The sequence below is a fragment of the Anabas testudineus genome, chromosome 9, assembly GCF_900324465.2.
Source record: "Anabas testudineus chromosome 9, fAnaTes1.2, whole genome shotgun sequence".
Lineage (NCBI taxonomy): Eukaryota > Metazoa > Chordata > Actinopteri > Anabantiformes > Anabantidae > Anabas > Anabas testudineus.
In genome coordinates, this window is record NC_046618.1 from 9,074,250 (window position 1) to 9,101,768 (window position 27,519).

Genomic DNA, 27,519 nt, shown 5'->3' on the forward strand with positions numbered 1-27,519 from the left:
GCTTCTCATGTTGAACTGTGATTTACAATTACTCACATGAAACATGCTTTACAGCAATGAAGTATTAACCTATTGAAATATGAATAGAGGGAGATTGTTTTTAGCAGTTGTTTAGGTTTTTTGTTTAAATTATATAATTAAATCAAATTCAATAAATATGAAAGAAATATGAAATAAGAAATAAAAGTGTTAAATTCCACTCTTCATTTTCAGGGATTATATACAGTTGCTGGTGTGAAACACATAAATTAGGTACAACCCCATAAACCCGAGGGCAACCTGCTATAAAAGGAATAATAAGAAACCCTATTCTAGAAATTTTCAGTGAAGGTCTTTTTAAGGTTACTGAGTTGATTGGTCAGGTATTGATAACCAGTCACAGATGCCATCATTGATGTCGTGTATGAAGTGCAGGATGTGTATGACAATGAGTAAGACACTTATGTATGTTCAAGATTCAGCAACAGATTTATAGCATCTTATGTCACCCAGTCTTTCATCTGGTTAATGTAAATCTGTTTAAATATTCATGTACGCTGTTCCTTCTTAAATCTGCTGCATGAATTTCATTGAAAGTAATCACTAAGGAGAAAGCTAAGTGTAAAGTGCTTTGCTTGCCATTTTAAAGCAAGTGGATGATACTATAAGTGCAATTAAACGTTTAAGAAAAGCATTGACAGGCTTGTTATTCGGCAGCTTAGGTTTGTGCATGTGTGAATTTGTTCTTTGTGTTTCGATTAAAACAAAGAATCCCAGTGGCACTGAACAAATTACAGGATTGAAATAAATATTCCATGTGTGTCTATGCACTTTGTTAATGCTTGCATTTAAGATATTTATTTATTTTGGTTGTTACATGGCTCTAATTGGGCAAAATAATGAGCATGATGAAACTGTGAGCAACTGCCTGAGGAGGCACGAGTCTTCTTTTTAAATTCCTGTGTTTATAATCTCATAGTTTTTACCATGTCACTGGTAGAACTGAATTTACTATTGTTATACTATTAGCATTGAAAGAGTTGATTGTCCATACACTGGGAATAGACAGAGGAGAACGCTTGGCCTTGGCTGCTCTGAGTTAGTTTTTTAGGGTGCACACAAGTGAACTGGATAAACAATTTTTCCTCCAATCTATCATAGTGAAGAGTTGCTGAATAGAGGTGGAAAAGGTTGGTTGGGATTAAGGGTTTTCTCTAATACAACACACAAGAGAGCCACCAGTCTGCATTTGACTGGACTCAGCCTTGCAACTGGCAAAGATCCCAGATTCTTAGTTGTTGTGTGTTTTCACTATTTTGTAAGAGTGTGAGGACACTCATTGCCATAATGCATCCCCCACTACTGTAGCGTAAGCCATGCTAATCTACTCTGTTTCAATTTCTAATTTATTACGTTTACTGCCTTACCCTAAACTTTTCCTCATTGTGAGGACCGGCTAAAATGTCCGCATTTTGTAAAAATGTCCTCAGTCCAATGATTAAAAATGTATGCTGGTCCTCACAATAATAGCCATGAAAACACACACATATAAACACCCTGTGAATCAGCTCAGTTACTCTGTTGCCATTTCCTGGTTTCAACTTTAAATCTCTGCTAAGCTGCAAGATGCTGAAACAAATGGAAAACGTAATTTGTGTGTGTGAGCATGAAATAGACAGAATGTGTGTGTGTGTGTGTGTGTGTGTGCACGTGTGTGTGTGTGTGTGTGTGTGTGTGTGTGTGTGTGTGTGTGTGTGCGCGTGCGCTGGCCCATACTCATGCATGTTGACTACCCTCTGGTGTTTGCGTGTGTTCAGGTCAGTGAATGCTTTTTCACTTGCATAAATGGTTCCTCCCCTTGACAAGATTGCATTTAGAGGCAATGACCTCATCTTTAATGCAAGCAGTAACTTCATGGACCTAGCACGGGCTTTTATGGGTCTGGCTCAAGATTTGAGTCACAATCTATCAATGCACTGATCTGCCCAAGGCTGTCTTATGAAGGTCATCGTGTATAATACTGCCCATATCTAGGGTTACTCACTGTATGGTGTGCATGTTTGCTCCTAGCTATAGTTTATAAACAGAGAGGCAGAATAAAAGGAGAGGGGGAGAGAGAGAGAGAGAGAGAGAGAGAGATGGTGAAGGGGCAATCATTGGGGCAACAGTGACATTGAGTAGATGAGTGCGATCTAGATTGAAGGTGAAAGAAATTTAATTTACCTGAACAGTACTGTTCAGTTCAAGTCTGTCTTGACCAGGCTGGATCCAGAGCAAGGCCGAACCCAAACAGTGCCTTGAGAATGTGTTCAGCCAATTGTGAGAGTGCAGAAACCCTGGTCACTATAACCCTTTATTTATAACCTTACGAAATCTGCGCTTGTTTAAGATGTAAGTGCAGATTTGATCAAATATAACACAACTATATACAAGATAATAAAGTGTGCAGTGTGAATACTTCATGATTTCACTACAGATGGTTTTCTTCTTACATTCTTAAAAAACAGGTTATACTGTATGATATGTAAAAAAAAAAAACCCAAAGCAAACAAACAAAAAAAGCTAGTCTACAACCTAGCTCAGCTGCGTTGTAGACTTGCCAGTCACTAAATCCATCTGTAGGTTTTCTGATTTGCTTTACTCTGAGCTGATGACGGCCCTGTCTCCTCTGTATTACAGTACAGTGCTGTCTCTTCCTTTGCCATTTCCATATTTTAACCAGCCCACACAGCCTAAACTTCCATCTGGTTTTCATTACTGCATAAAAGCCTCTATATCACATCCAGTAAAATCAGTGGAAAGGAGGGGGCAGACTAAATGACCATCTCATCCATCAGATGCTAAATTTCAGTGGAGACCCCCCAGAAAGCCCATTAGAGGCTCATTAAGGAGCAAGTTCATTTGCCTGTAAACCACTGTACAGAACAATACAACCAATAGTTGTTTATTGTTTACACATAAACATGAACTTTGAAACAGATTATCATTGTAATTACCTGCAGCTTCTGTCAGTTCAGTTTATTTTGTGATAAATGTGATAAAGTACATCGGACATATAGAGACAAACAAACTATTTTGTCCTGCAGCTACTGGCCTCCCTGCTCTTTGAAGATCAGCATCGGCCATTAAAATCCCATATCAGCCTTTACTACAAATTACCATACAGAACACATGTTTTGTTAGATATATAAAAGTAGGGAAAATGCATTTTCAGTCTCGAGCCAGTGGTCTCAACACTGAACTTGAAGAAAAAATGGTACAGTGGTCTTAATGCAGGATAAGGTTTTTGATAATGTTTTATCAAGGTTAACAGGAGCTAATCCAAGTTGACCTTGGGCTGAAGGGGGAGTAATAATGTAGCCAGTCTTCCGCAAAGCTGACAGAGATATGTCTTTTAGGCTGTGTGAGGAAACTGAATTTATATGTATGTGTTATTGTCACTATGTTTTGGTCAAGGAAGACAATTTTTACAAAACTTAATATGCTTCGTAATTGTAATTTCGCAAATTGCATCTGTTCATTGAAATTAACCCTGTGGTGTCTACAAAATCCTGTTGTTAAGGCAGAAATACACACACACAAGCAAACACACGCACACCAATCCTGCCAGCATCTGGCCTGTCTGGACCCAGATGTGCTCCTCTAAGCATTTGGACTCTCTCATGACACTGAGTACATGAGGATTTCATTCACACATGATCTGGGGTAGCAGTTGTGTTTCTGATAATTTCAGTTGAATTCACATTTTGTTGGTGGTGTGTGCTTGTGCGTTTTACATCAAGCAGGATTACGGTTTATGGAAAGTACATTCTTGAGTATTGTTAGTTTTCATTTAGTTCAGATTACGGTCTACTGTGCCCAGTTTCCCCCACTGCTCTTACTAATTAAACTTTGTTGGTATTATCTACAGCTACATTAATCCCCGTGATAAAAACAGTTAGGAAAATGCCCTTGTGGAGTGAAATAACAGCAGAAAAAGAGCAAGTACAACAGAACAAATTTACATACACATACTGTATGTTTGTGTGCGTGTGTAAAGAGTAAGGATGGTCAGTCGGCTAGAAGAAATGTCAGGTTGCACTACCTAATAGGCTCTCTTGCCATTCAGACTCCCTCTTCGTTCTTTGTCTCTGACAGAAATGTGGCTCAGGGAGATGACACTCTGTCTCACTGTCACACACACACACACACACATTTGCACATGCACATTCACACCCAGCTTGACAGTCCAGCTTTAATTTGAATCTAAATCTAAAACAGGTGAGGTGCTGGTGAGAAATGTAGGACAGTGGATACATGTAAATCTCTAATCACACTGTTTCTGGAAAAGACTACATATTTGAGTATTTTGGAGGGTCAGACAGATGGTGCCCTTACTTATAGACAGCTAGTGGACTGGCTAAATAACTAACTAAATAACTGGTTGTACGAAGATGCCAGTTTTTATTTCTTGGCTCATACACACTATCAGTCTGGGTGTTTAGAGACTAGTTTAGAAGGTGTTTCAGCATTCGAGGTGTGTACCTTCAGCACCATGAACACACACACACACACACACACACACACACACACACACACACACACACACACACACACACACACACACCGACTAACACATTCCAGCAGCACTAATAGTCGCAGAGTTGAACCAGTTGCCTGTGGACTGAGAGGTGGCCTGATCAGGGTTGCTGCAATCAGATTCAATGAGTGCCTTTGAGTTTTTAGGTTCAACTCTTGCCTCTAACGCTACCATCAACCTTAATTATAATGAAAAGACCACAACAATGCATCGCATCACAAAATACAGGTGAGTCATGAGAACCTGGCGTATGTGTTTCATAGCTTTTCCTTTGACAAACCTTCTAAATGACATCAAGACTTTTCACCACAGTTCGTTTCAGATATACTTGGTGGTTTAGGGAAAGAAATTTTACTACCATTCTGAATGTTAATCAGGATCAGATCCATTTCCATCTCTTAGTATCCTTTGTATTGCTTTGCATTTACTGCAGGAATTAGTTGATTGAAACATCTTAAGATAATTGTTTAAGACAATGAAACAAGTTTTTTTTTTTTGTCTCACTGACCAAAAATACTTTCTTATACAGTTTGTATCCATATTTTTAAGGAAACAGTTTTTTGCAAGGTTTATCTTTTGGTGACTTTAGGCTTGTCTTATTTAATCTATTTCTTTCATTTTCACATGCACTTCGCCTTTAGATAATTCACTGTGATTAATTCAAAACGTGAATCAAATGTGCCAAAAGAAAACAGTATCTAGACACTCATCTAAAAAAAATCTTGAATTTTTCTGATTTATCACCATCTACTAATCTACTAATTTTTATGATATGATTCTTAATTAATGTCAAATCAAAGTGAACCAAAAATGAGATATAGATAGATATATTAGAGAAAAATAAATCATTCATGCAGCACAAAAAGGAAAGCTGAGTGATTGGCTGCTGTTTGTAAAATACTATAAAGGAAACTCACATATAAAGGTAAGATATAGCCTCAGTGTTAAAGTGCGACAGGCCTCCTATATGCCCATATATATGGCCATATAAAAGCTGAGTCATTCATGTTTGTTAAAAGGAAAAGAGAAAAGGTGGAGAGGAAATGGGATAGCAGAGAGATTAGGCTGTTGATTGGATGTGGTCCTCAATTCAGCTCCCTGCCACTGCCAATAACAAAGAGGAGATACAATAGTAAAGGAGGGGGAGAAGAGGGTGGATGTGGTGGGAGGTTGAGTGTAATGGAGTCAAGACCCCTAACAGCCTGTCAGTTTCTGCTCTGTTGTTACCCTTTACATGCACACAACCACACACTCACACAAGACATAATCCAATGTTTTGCTAGAAAGCCAGTGTGTTTGTGTTGGTGTGTGAGACAGCATGTGAGTGCGACCTGGTGATAAATCTTAATTACACAATGGAGTGCAGGCCATGTGCCATCTGATCATACCATGTCAAATCTCATAAGCAGCACTAGCAAATGTGAGAGGAACAGCGAGAGAAAGAGATGCAACAGTGGGGGTGGCTGAGGCTCAGGAGGCAGAGCGGTCGTTGTGGGGTTGGTGGTTTGATATGTCGAAGTGTCCTTGGGCAAGACACTGAACCCCAGGTTACCAGCGGCGGGTCGGGAAACCTGCAGCCTCTGCCATCGATGTAATTGTGTGTGTGAATAGTTGAGTAAGAAGCAGTTCAAAGCATTTGAGTGAGAACAGGACCGAGTGAGAAAACGTGTATACGACACAGTTTCTATAGAAAAGATAAGAAATAAAAGGGGGGGACCACAAGTGCACAATGTTTGTCCTCCATGCTTATGGAGAGCGTAAACAACTTCATGAGTTCTCTTAGTGTTTGCTTCTGCTACCGCTGAATAGATCTAGTTTATACCAGGATGAACCAGCGGATGAATACACAGTTTTAGCATGTCAGAGAAAGAATGGGTCTGGGGCCATTGTTGTGGCTTGCTGAGTCATCGTGACCAGGGTGATCTCTAAAAGCAGCCCCCCAGCCTCCCAGAGTAATGGTTAATCGTGGGAAGTCTGGTGTTAGGGTAAGTGTGCCTGTGTGCAGGCCCATGCTGTTTGTGGCTGGGTGCGGTGGGTTTTGGCGTGCCGTGGTGTGACAGGGCCAGTCAGGCGGATGGGGCGTGTGTTGTTGTAGCTGTGGCAGTGGGGAAAGCCCTGTACAAGCAGCTCTCAGCTCTGCTGGCTGGGAGAAGAGCCGGGGCAGCTCTCCCAGAATAAAAAGCTCTGTCCTTTTGTTTTCATGGCTGTTATGTTCCCGCTCCTGTGGGTTTGGGAGTCTGGTCTGTGTGTCCCATTAGTTATCTGTGAATGTCCCGTTGTGACATTCGGGTTCTCCTCTGGACCTCTGGTGTTATGCTCCATCGCCACAAAACCTCACGCTAACACAGCCTACTTCCTGGAAAGGTGTTGTCAACCCAGGAAGTGCAACCAAGTTAGAACCACAAAGGTCTGGGTGGGAAGTGTGAGATTTATTGTAAATGACAGAGGGTATTTTTTTGATAATCACAGACTCAGAAAATGTATGCAAAACATAAATGTTTTGTGTTGACTAATTTATTACCACAGTTAATCAACAAACAGTAACACACAAAAGCACTAAAGACATGAAAAGAAAGGTAAAGACACTGATCTCTTAAGGGAGGGACACAACGTTTGTTTTACCTTTCAGGTTAGATATATCTAAAAATGCTTTAGGCTTGACAGCTGATTTTTGAATTTGTCATATCACCTGCAGGCAGGTGTGTGTATTTCGAGATTCATAAAACGTTATTAAATTGTGTAATGTAGAAATCTTCTCTTGTACAAGCAGCCTCTTGTAGACAGTAGATATACAAGCAGATATCAGCCAAACAGCTCTTTTTTCTGTTAGTGATCATGTGGAAACTGTATTTGAACTGTATTATTTCACCTTGTGGCATTTTGTACTATCTAATCGCTAATAGTTAGCTTACTCTATTGTAAAAATGCAGCATTATTACTTACAGGTCACTAATCCACCCGAGACAGTCACTGATAAGCTTACAGAGTCATCAGTGATATATGACACTCCTTTATCTAAAACAGAGCAGACCTTTCCTATTATCTCTGACAGGGGTTTGGTATATAGAATAGATCACCTTTTGTATGAATGTATATATGTACACAGATGTGGATCTGCACTACATGCTTATCCCAGGATGGATCTGTGACTACAGTATTTTGTGGGTAAGGGTAATTTGCTACGTGACTGCAGAGCATCATGGTGTCACATATGCGCCATTCCACTGACAGCATTATGTTGAGGAGTTATTTTTATACAGTACACAACATAAGAACACAAAGCACATATAGAAATACAGACAGTAGATGCAGATGTTCTTATATAGATGTGTACACATCTTTATGCACAGATGTACTCAGCTGGCAGCACCTACAGGTTTTTAATGCTTCAGTGCACTTTACATCTGCTTTCACTTTCTGAACTCTTCTTCTCATCTGGTTTGGGCTGGAATCACTGAATGACAAAACATTTCTATTAGGGTGCATTTTGTGTGAGGTACTGTGCAGCTGTGTGTGTGTGTGTGTGTGTGTGTGTGTGTGTGTGTGTGTGTGTGTGTGTGTGTGTGTGTATGCGTGTGTGTGATGCCATTTCCAAACTGGACTGTAATTGCTGTATTTCTCAAACATCTAATAGTGTATTCTCTGTTTGCAAGACCCCATAATGCCACTGCTGCCTGGAAATAGCAACCGTGGCAGATAAATCTCTGTAACAAGGTTCAGACTGTCATTTTATACTGTAGACTCCGCTTGACTTGAAGGACATGAAAACATTTTCTTTCACAGGTGAACTGCAAAGTCAAGCACAAGTCCACTCATGATATGAGCCCCTCTCTGTTGTCTTTCTGCTGTCATTCCTGCATGCTCAGGTCACAGCTTCATTATCTGACAAAAGTGACTGTGTTCTTCTGTCTTCATATCTGCAGGCACAGAAATCGTGGATAGAGAGAGCATTCAGCAAGAGAGAATGTGTTCATATCATAGTGAGTGCCAAAGACCCCCATAGGTGAGTACAAAGGTCTGTGAAGGAAATGGAAAAAAGGGCATTATATTTTTTTTTTCCAGTTAAAAATGTTGTTTTATTTTAAATATAAGAAAAAAACAAATAAACAGATAAACAAATTATGGCAAGGTTAAGATATTTAGGATTCAGCTTCTTGACTATTTCCTTCACAACAACATCCTGAGTGAATGGCTGAGTCAGCTAATGCAACAGCCCACCTCGCATATAACAAATTACGAGTGCTGTTTCACTATTGACCTTTTTCAAACATCCCTCAGAGTAACATTACACTGTCCTGGGTGACCTGTCCTGGGTGTACCCTGCCTCACTCCCAGTGATAGCTGGTATTAGCTCCAGCACCCCCGTGACCCATAACAGGGGAAGCGATTAAGATAATGGATAGCTAGATACATTTTTAAACCACAAAGAGCAAGTTTATCTTGAGTGACATTTGTGAAATTCAAAGCCAAACCACTTGATGAAGACATTAGAATATTCATTTTAAAAGGTTATTAATTTAACCACCTCTCAAGATAGAGTCTAATTCATCTGACATTTGAATCTAATTATCCTTTTTTATTCTGTAAAAATAATTAAACTAAAAATCTATTTGTAATGATAAGTGCACTTCACAGTAATATCAGTCACATAAAAAAAAAACTCCTAAATGCCAAAAACAGCACAATCATGGCATTCGCTTTACAAAGTAATCTACCACAAATGCATGCTGGCATGTATGTTGTCTTTGATGAGCCAACAAATAGAACGCCTTTCTGGATGATATCATAAGGATTTCTCTGCATATGCATGAGCCATATTGATGGAACCATTCAAATTAACGGAAAGAGTAGTTTTTCACATTTTGAAACTCTGTCTGGGGTCTAGGTCAGAGATTGGCAAAGAACTTTGTGGTAAGGTACGACAAAAGCCGTAATCAAATCCTCCTGACTGCCTTTCCTCCATGGGCCCCCACCATGGAGGAAGCACTCACCATTCCAGTAAGGTTAAAACATAAAAAAGCATGTACCCATGTAGAAATAGTACTCTTTATAACTGTCATTCTGGTACCCCCTGTAGTTGCTGAGAGGGCGAAGTAGAGAACAACAACAAAGAGGGGAGGAGTTGAAAATAAAAAAAAAACAGACAGCTCCAATAAAACATTGCAAAGGGTTACAGATCCTTCTCCTCCTTTTCTCCGAATCAGGAGATGAAAGTCAGATGACAAGCTGTCACTTCAGCCTTGCCCACCTCTTACTGCTAGGCACATGATGATGGCAGCTCTCATGCTCTTTCCCTCTCTCTCTCAGTCTCACGCAAGCTCGCTCTCACCCTCTTTTTTTCCTTCTTGATGCTATAATAACTCTGGTTGAGGCTCAGATTCCAGTTATTGTCTGTGAAGGACAGTGTAATATACCAATCTTACATTCACTCTTATTTTCTTCTGCCACCCAGGTGCTGTTGTGGCCGTCTGATAGGTCAGCATGTGGGTCTACCCCCTGGCATCTCATCCAGCCAGAATGACAAGGCAGAGCGATTGGCCAAGAATGACAGCTTGTCTGAGAAGTGGTCGATCAGCAAACACACACAGCTCAGCCCCACTGATGCCTTTGGCACCATTGAGTTCCAGGGAGGAGGACACTCCAACAAAGCCATGGTGACTCCCATGACAAATCTAATGTGTTGCATTTTGTCAGTGTCCTCCAGAAACCTTGCCTCTTGAGATAGTCAGCATGCAAAGCAAACTAGGACAGATCACTCTCATAGTGTAGCGGTCCAAAAATACACATTAAAGCAACTCGAAATAGCAAGCAGTGAACTTGTAATGTCGAGTCTTGACCTCTGATGGAAGAAGTCCCTAAAGGTAATAAATGTGTGAGAATCTTATTAGCATAAAGAGAAACATCCTCACATGCTGACAACAACAAGACAAATATGATTTTTATCACTTTGTATTGATAAGTTATTAAAGGTAAAGCAGAACGGGCATTGTTAAAAGATTTGACTTGGATTGATTTAAGATTGATTGAAAAGAAATTTTAAATGTATTAGAATTGAATATGGTTTTAGAAACTAATTCACCTTGTGATCGTGCTAACATTATTATGCTAGTGCTGTAGAAATGGTTGGATTTCCTAATGTCTGTCAAGTTTCTGTCAAGTAATACATTTCTTATATACTGTAGTCAAATGCTAAACTGAAATAAGAACTCATCAGGAGTCCTTGTGTACCGTCCTCATTCCAATTTCTTTTCAAACTGTTGTAGCCAAGAAGAAATTAAAGGACGTCAGCAAACAGTGAATGACAAAATTCATCATTTCACAGTGCCTGAAGATAACACTGAAAACATCTTCAATTATTATTATTAAGTAATGACGTGTAATTATTGATTTAAAAGACTTAATTGTCTGCAGTTAAAATACTACATGATAAATTGATCCAGCCCAGAAGAACCTTAATGTTGAACATTATTCATACGTTCACATTTTAATAACTATGGTGAAAGAACCACACACACACATAGCAGTCGGGGAATTCAGATGATTGAGGCAGAATTATGTCTGATTTATTCACAATGTTAAATTATTCATCCAGACACATGTCAGATTGGGTGTCTGTGAGTGCATTAGATAGATAAACAGATGCTCCAAGGCACGTGGTTCTTCAATCATAGCAAACATCTGTTCACTACTTTCTCTAACCTGAAAATGAAACCCAGACTCGTGTGCAACATTGATCTACTGTGATGTTTTTTTCATTTCATAATTTTGCCTTCATGCCACATTTTTCTCCACATGTAATTCTTGTGTCACATAGTTTACAGTATTTGTCCGTACTTCATGTGTGTTGCTGTATGTTGTTGTTTATTTCTCGTGCACATGATTTCTCATGCATATTTGCTTATTTCTGTTTGTAGTATGTGCGAGTGTCTTATGACACTAAACCAGACCTTCTGCTCCATCTGATGACCAAGGAATGGCAGTTAGATCTGCCCAAGCTACTAATTTCAGTCCACGGGGGCCTGCAGAACTTTGAATTACAACCTAAACTCAAACAGGTCTTTGGCAAAGGGCTCATCAAGGCTGCCATGACAACAGGAGCCTGGATCTTCACTGGAGGGGTCAACACAGGTAAATGACAGTGCATCATGTAACAGTGTATGTGTGTCAGTTATATACTATGTTTTATGAATCCAACACTGAGAACGTTGAATGTAGATAGTAGTGTAAGATTTTATTTGCACAACCTCACTTTGTTTTGTACAAACCTAGTGGTCATGTGCTTGTGCTTGTGGAGTATGATAAGTGTGCTCTATGCAGTATGAGCTATTAAACTACTATTAATCTATAACTATCTAAGCTATAAAGATGTTGAACCACTGTATGACTGTAAAGAGTGAAGTAATAAATCTCAATTATCTCTAAATAAATTGGGGTTTGGGAGGAGATCTTCTACTTACAAGCTTTGGTGACTAAGGAGATCTCTTGCTGGAGATATTTCATAGCTGGAGCAGGATTTTTTTAGGATCTGTAATAGGAGGTGGAAAGTAGTCTCTGTGAGTGATATTACTTTATTCCTAATGTCAGTCATTGCTATGCAATGATATTTAAATGAATGCTTATGTTGCAGAATTCATGTTTTGATATATTGCAATGGTATGGGCTGCATATTGTTTTCTTAGTTTTTCTTTTGATCAAACAAAAAATACAATAATATCTAAAAACAGAAACATAAAAGAACACAAAAAAATGATACAGTGCACTAACATGAATACAGAAACAAATAGAAAGTAAGATTTAGTGACAGAATGGGTGCAGAGGCAAGAAAGAGGAAGAGCGAGTCCTGAATAATGGATGGAAGGATGATTAGAGGGGCAGTTGAGGGTGGAGGTGGAGAAAGAATGAATGTCAGCAGGAGAGATGAGATAAGATGGCCTCCATGTCTGACTGCTGCTCCCCTGAGGACAACTAGAGGCCTGGAGCTATGACCTGTCTGAAGCTGTGCGTGTGTGTGTACGTGTGTGTCACTGTGTTTGCCATGCCGCCTAATAGATCCTGTTTATCTTTCACACCAGAATGTATCATTATCTAAGCTGAACCTTTGTATTGATCATGATAAAACCCATTTGTTATCTGATTTTCTGTCCTCCTCTCAACACGTATGCACACATGCATACACACACAGGGGTGATTCGCCATGTGGGTGATGCACTGAAAGACCACGCCTCCAAGTCAAGGGGAAAGATCTGCACCATTGGCATTGCTCCTTGGGGCATTGTAGAAAATCAAGAAGATCTTGTTGGAAAAGATGTAAGTTTCTGAGAGAGAACAAACTGAATAATAACAATAGCAATGAAAATAGTCACAGATTAGGCGCTGGCATGCCGTAGCACTTGTTTGCGTGTTCATGTGAAAACTATGCAGTCAAGAGTTGCCAAAGCATGGAAATTCCAATTGACAGCTTATTAACTGAGATGCTGAGTAAGCCGATCTGTGATAAACCCACCTTCAAAGTGAGTTGGGCAGCTGTGTGGAACCTCATGGGACTGTGGAGTACATGCTGACTCATTATAGTCCTGGAAATCAATGTTATAGTTAAAATTTCATCAGCATCCACTGCAGTCTATCCTACTGTACATGTCAAGCAGAGCTGATTAATGTTGGTGGCTGAAATGAGATGATTGCTGTGCTGAAGCTCTTCTCTCATGCTTGAATAATCTCAGCTAGACTCGTAATGACCAGATGAGTTTACCTCGGGTTGTCAGACAGTGGCCCAGTAGCGCAAATCCTTGCTTCTGGGAAAGATCAATAATATTGCATTAATACTCACCCAGTTTTAGTATTAGCATAATTTTATTTTAATGACACCATCAGGCTTATTTTTTCATATTGTGGATAGCTTATTTCCGAGCCAGAGTTTTTCTTTAATTAAAACTCTAAATTAAACCTTCTCTTCGCTAGGTGGTGCGTCCATACCAGACCATGTCCAACCCCATGAGCAAGCTGACGGTTCTAAACAGTCTCCACTCCCACTTCATCCTGGCAGACAATGGTACGATGGGAAAGTATGGTGCTGAGGTCAAACTACGGCGCCAACTAGAGAAACACATCTCCCTCCAGAAGATTAACACACGTGAGTGCAATTTACTGTATGTGTCATGGTGTAATGGTGTCATGGTGTAATGGTTATGGCCAAACTGACTCACTTAACCTAAATTTGAAAATACTTTTTCAAGGGACACAGTGAGCAGTAACAGTATAAAGAAACTGCAATCCTTGTTTTATCAACAACACCATTGTGGGTTAATTGAGTTCAAAGTCTGTTTTGTAGCTGCATCCAGACTAAAATTATCATTACCTGCTTTGTAGAGAATACATGCTGTCAGTGTATTTTTAGCTGGTGTGATATAACTCTATGAGGCTTTGAAATTGTCCACCCCTTCAGGAGAGGTTTATTTTTTCTTTCAAAGCTTTCTGACAGCTCAGATGAACTCTTTCCATAAATGAACCTGCCTAATAATCCTTGTCTTCTTATTCTGGGTATACAGCAATACCCCAGGACCGAAAATCAAATCAGCTCACAAACACAGACGTGATGATTTTTCTTATTGTTTATTTGATATATATCAAATAATAGTGCAAACCAATACGGTGTTGGAAATACAATAGCCAAATTATTATTTGTGTATAGTTTGACAGACACATAAATAACTGGTTATTATAACACATTGCTGTTAAAACGCAGCAGAATGTCAATTCTTGTGCAGCTCCGTACATGTCTTAAATTTTGTTGCATCAAAAGTACATGATGTTCATGAAAGGGTGGAAAGAGTGTATTTGAATACTTGTTTGTGTATCTAAACATGTAGGCATTTGTACCCTGTGTGTAAATTAACATGTATTTGTGCATATCTATTTGTATGGAGTGTTCATTCACCGTTGAGCCCTCGTCACATAGGATTTCTCCATTTTCAATTTCCACATTAGAGCTTGTCTAGAAACCAAATAGATTTACGTGAATACAAAATGCATTTCTCAATGGCTTTTTCTCTGTCTTTCACACAGACACAAACAAAGACGCAAGCACACACAAACCTCTCTGATACCATTTAAATGCATTTCTCAGTAGCCTCTTGCAGCATTGTTTAGAATGTGTCAGCGCTGGAAACAAAACCAAGAAAATTTTTGCACCCATCATTTATTTATTACCTTCTTTTGTTGTCAGCATAAAAGAATTTTCTAATAATTTCCTCAGGGTTTAGTTGACATGCATGCACACATCTCAACAACAGTGCTTATTAAAACTAGAGTGTCAGGAAGTAGGTGGGTACATCATTAGAAACAATAGGAACAATATCATGGGACAAGCATTACACCATTTTTGTTCGCTGTCACACCACCTCTTAACCCTTTAACTTGAGGGAATTGAGAAACATCCATGGGACTGACAGGATTCACAAATGTCCTTTCATCATCCAGCTCTTTGACTTATGGACTTCCCTTTGTCATCCTATGCCTGGACTAATACAAGAGGGGCTGGGAAGGCAAAGGGACGCCCAGTTGTCATACAAGCATCTAACCATATCCTAGTGCATCTATCATCTGATTAGCTTTAGCATATATCAGGGTCCAACATGAGCACAAATATTTCAAAGGACCCGCAAATGAAACAAGTTGTTAGTGACTATTTTTTACTGTGTATTTGCTGCCAACCTTCCAGAACACAGGGTCATGACTCAGAGACTATTTCACACTAACTTTAACCTCAGCAGTGTCTGACCATAACCTGCCATTCAGAATGGCAACAGTTTCCTCTTGAGGTTGCCTTTACACTAAGGCATGTTATCTCTTTATTTATGTAATTGTTGTCTAGATAACTACTTTTGTGTTGGCATTGATGTTAATTAAATGTGAAAAATCGAAATAACACTCATGATATTCTGATTCTAATAGCCTTGGTTAAGAATTTAGGATCTGTAGATTGTAGATGGTGGAGGGGGGCACAGTGGTGAAGTGGTTAGCACTGCCACCTCACAGCAAGAAGGATGGGTGCTTTGGAAGTGGCGTCTGCATGTTCTCCCTTTGTCTGCGTGGGTTCCCATCGGGTACTCTGGCTTCCTCCCATCATCCAAAGACATGCATGTTAGGTTAATTGGTCACTCTTCCGTAGGTTAATAGGTGTGAATGGTTGTCTGTCTCTATATCTCAGCCCTGTGATAGACCACTTCTCTCGCCCAATGCCAGCACCCAATGGGAAAAGCTCCAGCACTCTCACAACCCTTAAAAGGACAGGTGGTTAAGATAATGGATGGATGGACAGATTTTCGACTTATTCAGTCTTAATGCAAATAAAATAATAAAATAATACAGCCGCATTCCTGAACAAAGCACATTCTGAACAGAGGAGGAGAGCTTCTCCATCAAAACACAGACTGAACAGCTTTTCAAGTTTGTGCAATTACAATATGTTTTTGTGTATAATGTACTGTACCTTGTTCTCATTTTGGAGCTTTTACTGCCTCGTTTACCACATAGAGTTGGCAGACAAGGACCATTTCTTGATTTGATTACCTCTCTGCAGCCATTGAAGGAGTACATCAATTTTCCTCACAGCAGGGCTCCTGTGGGATCCAAGTGTAGCCTGAGGTCCTGTCAAGAAAGAAGGATAAAGAAAGTAAAGAGGGGAAAATAGCTGGTTAGTTTGAATGTCCAAACACGTGGATTATAGACCACACATAACAGTCTCTTTGTTTTCCTAACACTGTGATATAGTCTCCGAACAAACGCATGATTAAAAGTAGTGGGGTGGAGAGACATCCGTAATTTCCACCTGTGCTATTTTTGTGATGTCTGGCAATCCTTTAGGTAATCCTGCTGTTCCTGTTTCGGCTTTCCCGTGAAACAGCTGTCATCATGTCCCTGCTGGACATGCTCTAGCAATCAAATTGGCTGCACAATATTATACCACAGTTTTTAAATATGGGATTTACAATTCTGTAACACAGATATATGGGCATTTTGGTCTGACTATACTCTAGAAGAAGGAAGTTGTGCTAAAGATCCCTAGAGAACTTACTGTAGCTGCTTAAATAAAAATGAAAAATATATAATCAAAACTTTTTGGTGTTTACGATAATAACATAAATGCAAATGTATCTTAACCAAGAACCAAGTTTTTTACACCTTCCCAGTGGTGACATAACTTCACCTGTGTTAATAATCACCTTAATGTGTGAGCAAACATGACATTAGAGAAATTATTTAATACAAGTAGCTCATGAGTTCTGACACTGTTTTTAGCAAAGCTTAGTGAAATCACTGAGGCAGTAACTTACCAATTTTGGGAGGCACTAATCATCGCTGTTGCCATTTAAAATGTCAAACATCAGGTCAGATCAGCAGCAGATGTCAAAGTCATGACTTAACTGCTGTGTGTAAAAAAAAGACAGTTTTACAGGTAAGGGGCATCACTCTGCTATGCCTTTGAACAACCAGAGTGATTCTGTAGTTCAAGTTATTATTATTACACAATGAGATATCTTAAGTATAACAATTAGGTAAGATTTTACATAATTTTTTCCAGTTAAATATTTAAACAACAACAACAAGTTATAGTTCTCAATCAAGTCCTTCAGTATTTAAATCAGGAAGCTAATTGAAAATAAGGTTAGTGCTAGTGTCGGTAGGGTGGTAATGCTTGTGTAAACATACATTTAAGCTATGTATACTATACTGTAAGTACAATACAGTAACTGTAAGTTCAATGTCAGGCTGTAGTAGTAAATTGGATAATGATCTTTGCCTCAACGTTTTTCTAATTTATGGTGTGTAGAAAAGTCAGAGTACAGCCTTCCCTCCATTTGACATATTCTGTCAATAAATTAAGCTTTGCTCATGTCCTATAGTCTTCTAAGGAGCCTTGATGTCACATGTTATTTGTGAGCTTCCCCAGGCATTGCTAGCCTTATACATATACAGAAACCCCACCAGCAGAGGTTAGTGACAAGGTGGCCCAGTCTTTGAAGACACCTTTGTCTGAACTTAAAAACGCAGAGCTGAACCGCAATGTTTTCTGCAGCACCGTGTGGGTGATGAAAAGCTGTATGATGATTGTAAATAGAGCGTGACGGGGATAATTCCTCATTCTGATTCTAGAAATTCAATTTTAGATCAACTGCTAATTTCACAAAATTCGTCTGGTTGGTAGGGAGGTGTAGGTGTCTGTGTATGTCCTTGTTCTAGACAAATATTGAGAACAATCTTTTACAAATGCTCTACTTATACTTCTTAGATCTACATTGTACATTTAGTCATTTGGCAGATGCTTTTATCCAAAGTGTTATTCTTCTCATGATGAAACCTTTGGACATTACATGTGATGGCAGCACCATTGGCACCTGTCAAAAATGTCATGGGTGCACAGTAGTGACCAGTGGGTTGCCTTTTATGTCCACTTTTGGTGATTGGAATTTTGCATAGCCTCTGCATAATTTCTGCTGTAGTCTCTACTGTATATTGGATTTTGTGCAAGGTATCCCCTCCTGTGGTTTTGTAACCTCTTCAATAGAAAGTAGACAAGAGTATCTTAGAGGGTTCTGTCTCCGTATAAACAAAATAAATGTCTTAAGACAAGAAACTGGGGTTGGAAAGCTGTAAACATGGTGGAGAGAGCCAGCATATTCACATGCTAGAGTTAACATTCAGTGATGTGCCCTGCCATACATGTGTGGCCTTCACTTGTTCTGCCAAATATTTTTTGGTTTTGCTTGATAGAACATAGACAGAGCTGCAGATGCAAATGAGACTGAATGACTGCGACAAAGAATTAACTAAGGACACTTCGCATGTAGGGAACAAAATGTAATCATCATAAACACACACACAGAGAAATTTCTTTCTCTTGTGCTCATCTTCATCATCTGCAGACAGTAGATACTGTCAAACCGAGATAAAGGAAATACAGTAGTTGGAACTCTTTAGCACATCTCACTCAAACACTGGACAGCCCTATTGACATCTCTGTAGCAGGGACTACAGTGCTTTTTAATCACACACCTGCCTTAGAGGGAAGAAAAATAAAAGAGAGAAGACTGGGAAAATAAAGACAGAGAAAAGGGACTGCAAGTGAGAGGAGAGGGGATAGAATATAATGTCTGAACGAAGTGTGAGGCTGAGGAGAATGCAGGCAGTGAGACGAGATATTACCTTGAGGTGAAAAAGCAGGATTACAAAGTGAAAATGCAGTCACAGAAAAGACATAATAGGTTTCATCCATGAATGTTTTCTTATTTTCTGTTGTAAAATTGAGTAAGAAATACTAAATTACCTTGAATCCTATTCACCCGGGTTTTTGTTTTTATGCATACTGTATGACAGTTTAAAATTGGATGCACATTCGAGACCTAAAGAGGAATAGAAGTTATTAATTTGCGCAAGTTAAGATAAAGTCTGAAAATGAATGGTGCACCTTGAGTTTGCCCTCTTCCATTTCACCTGTATTACGTGAAATATTCAGGTGGGCACACACGTACATTGTATATTGAATGTGTACATACGTGAAGGCATGTGTGTGTTTTAACTGTGTGTCAACTGTGTAACCTTCATTGTCCCTCCTAAACAGTGGTTTATTAATCACATCATACATCATACATAAAAGCTGAAATAGCTGAGATAATTGAATCGAAAAGCCACAAGGCTTTGCTTTGCAGATTATATGTGACATTGTGACCTACACCTTGGAGCAGCCCATACTGAAGAGATTATAAAAAATCTATATTACATGGAAAGTCAAGAGGGTTGTAATTCTCTTAAAGCACTCTAAATACCTACATTTTTGTGTCACAGTTCGAATTTGACTCTCACTCTCTGCCGATTGTGACACACAAATAGCAGGAAAACATTCTGAGGCAAAGCTTGGAATTTATTCTGTGCAAAAACATTCAAACCACCTTTCAAATTAGTTCAGGCCCCCAAACAAACAATACTATGATATGGAAAACTATGATTATGAGTTTTTCATGAGTCTGCTGTCTCTGGTTTTGGTCTTTCTAGTGTTGCTGTACTGATAACTGGTTAAATTAGTGGGGCTGAACAGACACTGTGTGTGTAGATAATTAGATAAACTATTTGAGGGGACATGAGAACAAGCGTGTGTTCATGCACGAATGGAAACAAAAAACATGTCAAAATGATAAACATGAACCATGAGAGTGTTCAACCCTGTGGTGGATACACAATGGAGTCAGTGTTAGGTGAGATACAAGACTTGCTCCAGGTGTGCTTCCAGGTTGAGGATGTGCATGGATGACTCCATATAATGTGGTGTGGAAAGAATTTTAGTACATGATCAGTAATGTGAACTGTGTAGTAGTGTGAGAGTGGTGCTAACAACTACCTCATTTAGAGAAACAGTATATTGTTTTACATTAGTTATAGTGTAGATGCAGTGTCAGCTGAGCTGTGCTGAATCCAGTTTGCCTTTAATGTTACAAACCCCTAAAGCTAGGCTCCATTTCACTTGTCATTTCAAAAGACTGAATAAAAACTAGATCTGATTTATTACACTTTCATTTACAGTGCACCTAGCCACAGCGGTGAGTCTCTCTCAGCCAAATCACAAAACTGATTGCAGTTAATCTTGGCTTTCGGGGAATACAGGCAAGTAAGGCTCTGCCCTACTCTAGTTCAGAAGAAGGTGGTAATGCATATGTTTGGTAAATGAGTACTGATACTGAGCTAATCATTCCAGCATCCATACACCAACACAAACACATACTTGAACTGTATTAATGAACAGTGTGCATGACAGAAGTTTAATCTTTACTATTGCTCACTCAGCAAACCATTCAATAATTTGGTTAATCATACAACTGCAACAGCTTGTTCAATCTTCTGTACAAAGTCAATAAATTCATTTTTACGATCACTTTATTGAGATAGGAAGAATGATGGCTAATTCAGCTGACACAGTACAAGACCTGTGAGTGGACTCTAAAGTAGATCCACTTGGGAGAACCAAAGCTTACACAGATCTGAAAGGCATGCATCAATTTATGGCTTTTGAGCACCTCAGGTGGTTTGAGCAGCTGCATTTGAGAACCTTTTTTCATTTAGCACCTCCTAAGGCAAATGTTACGAGGTGCTTCATAAATAAGACATAAAAAATACAAACAAACATTTGAGTTTGATTATCACAGTGAAAGATGAAGTGTTTCAAAGTTCACAGTATGTGGTCAGCAATTTTACGTCTCTTTTCATTTTAAGTCTGGCCTTAGGAACATCCAAATTACGCTTCATCTTCAGTAGAATAAAGTAACAATGCTTGGACACACAAGCATATAGTGCTACATAACACACTAAAATGAAGCTTCCATGTACGATTATTTTATGGAGAGATCTCTCTTAACAGGTCATACAGATTTACATGTACAAACCAAGACACAACTCTATTGGGTAAATTTACTTGCATCAGCTCGTCCTGTAGCTTACATATCATTGAGGTTTATGACGTCTGCAACTGGTGCACCTCACAGTTACACTGAGGGAAATGTCGCTGTCCATGGTGCTGATTCTGATTCACCAGATGTTGTTGGCATCGCTCAGCCTGTCTCCCCGTCTTTCTGTCAGTGCCAGAATTCTGTCCCACATGCTACAGGAGCAGTTGTCCACAAATTTCCCCTCAATGTGCCAATTGTGTTTGTGCTTCTCTTTGATGTTTGTATAAATTTTCTTTTTAGCTTGTGCAAATTCTGACCTGAAAGCCACACACCATATTCCCATGTTAACCCAATAATCTATGTTAATCTATATTGTAATATAACTATTATAATACTAATAATATTAGATAGAGATGAGATTATTAGTGCTGACATTTATGCATGTTAGAGCTGCTGTAGTATAATGATCCAGAGGCACACCGTGTGGAAACATTTCCAGTTCTTGCTATTAAAATAGTCCTGCAGCTTGCAGGTGGCGCACTCAGTCCATAACTGCATAGATTTGATAGCCAATATCAGAAATTTGCCTCAAGGGGGTTCAACCATTATTTATAACTCTCAGCAGGACACCAATTACCTAGTCTGTACCAGGTTTAATAGATTCATTAAAACCAATCTGCCGGCAAGAGATTGGTAACAGGTATAAGTCCTGAAGTAATGAAATAATAAGTCATAAGCCAGTCAAGAAAAAGTCCTAGATTCTGTCTGGCTCACAAAACCTTGGTAACAGTAAAAGTCAACTGATGATACTGGTAAAAATGCACAGACCATTTGATTTAGTCTGATTTCCTATGAGTAGGTTAAAAGTGACAGGATATCTTGATGTCACAACATGAGTGAAAAAGTAGATTTTGGGTGAGGCTTTGCCCTTTTAATGTACTGGACCCCGTGACCTTTTGTTCTGTAGCCTGTCAAGTCATGTTGCCTTCACAGAGCTGATGTTTCCTTCCTGCTTTAGCTGGTTGAATAGGTTATGTTAATGTGTGTGTAAGTGTTTTTTTTTTTTTTATTATTTTGTTGGTGGTGGGGTGCGAAGACAACACCCACATACTGTAGAGCACCTCCTCCAGTCATGCTGATACTAATTTGACACATACAAGGACAAACTCGTAGACACTTGCACACACCCACACGCACAAAGACAGATACACACGCAGAGGATGAGTCACTGCAGCATCCTTAATTAAGACCATTTAAGCATGTTATGTGTGTCTCGCTTACATGCTTCTCCTTTCCTCCCTATTCCTTCTGTTCCTCATTACTTCCTCATCTCCCAGGCTGGATAAATATAGAATGGTGGCCATGGGTTCCCATAAACCACCTCTCTCTTTTTCTTCTCCCTCTGCTTTTTCACACTTTTTGAGGGTAGTTTCCCTCCTGAGAGATACAGTAAGGTGTGGGCACTGGGTTAAAACTATGGATGAAGTAGAGAGAAAGGGAGAGTAGGTGTTTGATGATTGTGTTGTCTGATGCGTTGGAGTGTGTGAATGGTGCTTGGATATACAGTCAGGAAAAGGGGGTGGAAAGGCAGAAAACAGACACAGGATATACAGCAGTATATATTGTGTAGAATGTGTACTGTACAGATAGGTAGGTAGGTATGTCAGGTATTAATTTACTATACTATAAACTATTTTATTACTTAACTATTTTGACTATCCATTATACAATTTTGATCACATGTATCCCATTTTAGGAATAATACAAAAACACTGGTCAAAACTAAGCTTACAGTGTAACAGTTGTACTTTGGCAGCAGCACTACTAAGAAGGTTTGCATCTTCACTAAAACAAATTAGCTTAGAGAACAATAGGTGCTCTTCAGAAAGTGCCATCTCATGTAGCAAGGCTGCATGTGTTCAAATACTTTGTGTTTTATTTGATATAAAGGAAGAGTTCAGATCACAAAATACGCCTCCACAGATGGAATAATTCAAAGGACTCTCTGCTTTCTAACAATCACAGGATTTAAAGTGAAGTATGAAATTACAAGTTCACTAGTAGCAGCAGCTGGCAGAGCATTAATACTGTTAAATTTAAGGCTTCAGTTCCCACACAAGCCTTCAGGAACAGCACTGTATTGTGAGGCACTTTTTTTAGAGGTGGCCACTGAAATGTAAGTCACATTACGTCCATAGATACTGAGAAAACCTTTTTTCACTGTATAAACAGTTTTATGTATACATGTTATAGTGTACCTTGCTTTGTTTCCTCTGGCTGTAATGGATAAGGAAAACTAATAGTGACAGGGATGCTCTAAGGCCACCTTTACACAACCAAAAGACAATAATGATCTTGTTTGTAGTTTGTTTGAATTTTTTTTTTTCTTCTGTGTCAGCTGCATTTCTGTCTTTGAGACACGTGCAGAATTTCTCCTCCAATTTAGCCATGGCACAGCTGTGCTTTTCACTCCTCATCTGTTTCTCAGTCAGTTTAAGTTGAACAATAAGCTGCTTTGGCCTCGAAAGCTCATTAGTCATCAATATCAGTGCCTGATCTAACACAACCACAAGTTTGCACACGCACATTTTCAGGTAACAAAAAAAAAAAAGACACCAAATAGAAATAAAATGAAATCAGGTACAAATTGCATGTCATTAGTCTGCTGCTCTCTCACACTCTGCCCTGTTGATGTATGGTCATGTGATGTGTTGTGGCACAGTGACGTTTTAGCTCTTTGAAGTAGGCGAGGCCTCTAAAATATTCTCCTTATGTAACTGTCCCTGTTGCAAGGCCACTTGAGACTGTCTGAGGCAAAGCGTAATGGTGGTGGGTATGCTGCTGAATGTGTGTGTGTGTGTGTGCTTATGTTTGTGTTTGTGTGTGTATACAGTATGTAACCATGCATTGGTACTCAGTGTTTGTCTGCCTACGTGTTTGAGAGACAGACTAAGCTTTCTCCTTTGTGAATTATGCAGACCAGGATGAGGGTGCAGGGTGGGGAAGATCTGGTTACACAGGTTTTGAATTAAAGGAGTCAAATGCCACAAAAAATACAACCACATACAGTCTGATCTCAGCAACTCAAAGTCTACATGTTTTTATGGAGTGGGGAATCATGAACATCCATTTGAAAATTGCATGTTGTTAAAGTACAATATTATTTAAATCCTATTAATTATTCAACCCTAACTGGTAAGTACGAATAGCTGTTAAGCTACAGCTGCGTTTGAGCACAAACAAACACATTTTAAACTGAGTCCGCCAAGAGAAAATAAAACATATAATGTAGGTAGGTGTAGGCAATTAATTGTTCTCTCAAATTATAATAACTTCATAAATAGCCTATGATTAGCAGGCAAGGAGCAACTTTTGTGTGAAATTGCAAATAGTGGGGGTTTATCAGCTCTCTCTCTCTCTCACACAGACACACCACAGGAACAGAGCACAAAGCACAAAGTGTTATTTCTGGTAATAGTACTTAGAAAGTGCACAGTACCTTGACAACAAATTGTTACCTTGTTCGTAACAAATTTAGATCTATTTTTTTATGTATGGATCATGTATTGTTGCATGTAATGACGCCTGTTTACTGATCTTTCCTCCCTCCATCTTTTTCTCTCCTTCCCTATCTCCTTTTCCTTCTTCACCTTTCTTACTTGTTCCTTTTTTGTATTGTTCATCTGGGTTTTCTCCTTCACCCTTTTTCTCTTACCCTTACTCTCTTTTTGAGCAGGTATTGGTCAGGGTGTACCGGTAGTGGCTCTGATTGTAGAGGGAGGGCCTAATGTGATCTCCATAGTGCTGGAGTACCTCAGGGACACTCCTCCAGTCCCTGTGGTGGTGTGTGATGGCAGTGGCAGAGCATCAGACATCTTGGCATTCGGACACAAATACTCTGAGGAAGGAGGGTATGCACTTACATGTGCACATTATACTGACAGACAAACACTTCCTAAAAACAAATTGAATCCATTGTGGCAAATCTGTTGCTTATTGTTTGTAATGAGAATTTGTGTTAATGTTTTTGTTTAATTAGTATTAAATGGTTCCCCTTGGACCAAACATAACAAGCGCGTAGTTCCACACATACTTATATATTTAATATTGTGGCAATAATGTAATTCTAAAGCAACAAATTTCTTTGGAAAACAATGAAAAACATAAAGTGATGCAACATCTTGTAAAATGTTTCAGGTTTCTGAAATGAGCTTATGTGTTATTTTAATAAAACACAAATAAACATTTTCAGTTATATGCCTTATGAATATATTTCTGAATTGAATTTAGATTTCTTTTTACATTTTCACACAATATATTTAGTTACAAATGAAGGTAAACTGAATCACATTTGACCAAGGACTCAGACATAGTAGTACTGAGAGTCCCTGTCAACCTTGATTTAACTTACAGACAAATCTAATTTGCCTCTTTTTTCTCTTTACCTTTATCTGACCCCCTTCCTGACACTCTATTGTCTTTCTTCCACACCTCTCTGCCTCTGCAGCATAATTAACGAGTCTCTAAGAGACCAGTTGCTGGTGACCATTCAGAAGACATTCACTTATAGCCGCACGCAGGCCCAACATCTGTTCATCATTCTCATGGAGTGCATGAAGAAGAAGGAGTTGGTGAGTGTCACTTGCGTACATGTGTGTACACTTTAAGAATAACACCAAACAAATGTGCACATACATATACAGTGGCAAGAAAAAGTATTTGAACCTTGATGTGAATCTTATCTTCATCTTAGTCAAAAGGATTATTAAATATAATGTGCCTAGAATAATAACACAAAACAATTCTGATCTTTCATGTCTTTATTGAGAACAACCAGAAAAACCTAATGGTGGTAGTGGAAAAAGTATGTGAACCTAGCTGTGGATCAGACCTGTGGATGAAGCCATTCTGTTGTGTGTTTTGGGTCATCGTCCTGTTGCATCTCCTAACTTCTACAGCGTTTTAGCTGACGTACAGACATTCTCACGTTATGCTGAAGAATTTTTTGATACACTTGAGAATTCATCTTTCAATTACTGCAATTCAATTCAATTACAATCATCAATTACGTCAAGCTGACCAGGCCCTGATGCAGCAAAGCAGGCCCAAATAATGATGTTTCCTCCACCATATTTTATGATTAGCATTAGCATTCTCAGTCCCAAAGTATCTCCATTTGTAGATCGTTTGCCTACCTGTAGACTGGTGAATTTCTAAAGTCTTTGACATCTCATTATAACCCTTTCCAGCTTTATGTAAATCAACAATTCTTGATTGTAGATCCTCTGAAAACTCATTTTGGCAAGGCATGGTTGAAATAAGCGTATTTATCTTGTGCAGAATTAGTTGTGCCTTTTCTGAGTTCCTTAGCTTAGTTTCTCTAACTAATGCTAACACCTGACTCAAATTATCTTCTTCAAGGTCATTATTCAAAGTAGTTTTTCCACATGCACTGTGAGGATTTTATGGTTATTCTCAATAAAGACATGAATTAGTTAGAAGTTAAAAATCTTCTCTCTCCTGTCACACAAACGTACAGTAGAACAACACTTCACCTTCTTCCTGTATTTACTTTTTATTTCCAGCGGCAGAAACAATCTGACCAATAAGCGGAGAGGACGTTCTCATGTAGTTTGAAGTGACGTGTTTTGGTTCGTTTGGATTTTTACTCGGTGTGAAACGAAACCGAACCGAGGAGAAACTGATACAAAGTTACAAACTCATTAACTGATTCTGACCAAAGCAAACAAATTAAGGTGTGAAAGCAACCTAAGAGATTAGAGGTGAAATCCAAGGTCAAGGTTCATCCTCGCTACATCGTACCATCCATCGCTGTTTGAGCCAAAGTGGACTTAATGGACTCAGGAGGACTCATAAAAAAGTGAGACTGGAATTTGCCAAAATGCATATTGACAAGCCACAAAGCTTCTGGGAGAATGCCCTTTGGACAGATGAGACAAAACTGGAACCTTTCTGGAAAGGTCACTTTAGCTCTATGTTCACAGACTCAAAAATTAATCATACATAGAATAGAACACTGTAGCTAGTGTGACACATGGAGGAGGCTTAGTTATGTTCGGGGTCTGCTTTGCTGTATCTGGCACAGGGTGTCTTGAATCTGTGCAGGGTACAATAAAATCTCAAGACCACCAAGAAATTCTGGATCAAGACGTGCTGCACAGTGTCAGAAAGCTTAGTCTCAGTCGCAGGTCCTGGTCTTCCATCAAGATAATAACCCAAAACACACACAAGTACAAAACATTGGATTATTCTGAAATGGCCTGATCTAAATAATAATTAACATCTGTGGAAAGAGCTGAAACAGTCTGGAGCAGACACCAAAATCTCAGACAGCTGGAGCAGTTTGCTCACAAAAAGTGGGCCAAAATATCTGTTAACAGGTGCAGAGGTCTCATTAAGAGTTAAAGAATTCATTCATTCATTTTCAGTGACCAATCTGGGTTTTTAATTCCTTAACTGAAGGGTACACTGTCTTTGTAAGGACATTCATTGGCATAATGCATTCCT

General features: G+C 39.1%; 1 protein-coding gene across 2 annotated transcripts in view; it reads left to right on the forward strand.

Moving 5' to 3' along the window:
- The window catches only part of trpm3 (transient receptor potential cation channel, subfamily M, member 3), a 115,199-nt gene that overhangs the window by 51,936 nt on the left and 35,744 nt on the right, over positions 1 to 27,519 (forward strand). For both annotated transcript variants that reach the window (XM_026342719.1, XM_026342720.1), the window contains exons 2-8: positions 8,482 to 8,561; positions 10,011 to 10,212; positions 11,473 to 11,686; positions 12,741 to 12,865; positions 13,517 to 13,688; positions 24,728 to 24,902; positions 25,499 to 25,622. In XM_026342719.1, coding sequence (XP_026198504.1) covers positions 8,482 to 8,561; positions 10,011 to 10,212; positions 11,473 to 11,686; positions 12,741 to 12,865; positions 13,517 to 13,688; positions 24,728 to 24,902; positions 25,499 to 25,622 — 1,092 coding nt within the window. The remainder of the gene's footprint in view (positions 1 to 8,481; positions 8,562 to 10,010; positions 10,213 to 11,472; positions 11,687 to 12,740; positions 12,866 to 13,516; positions 13,689 to 24,727; positions 24,903 to 25,498; positions 25,623 to 27,519) is intronic.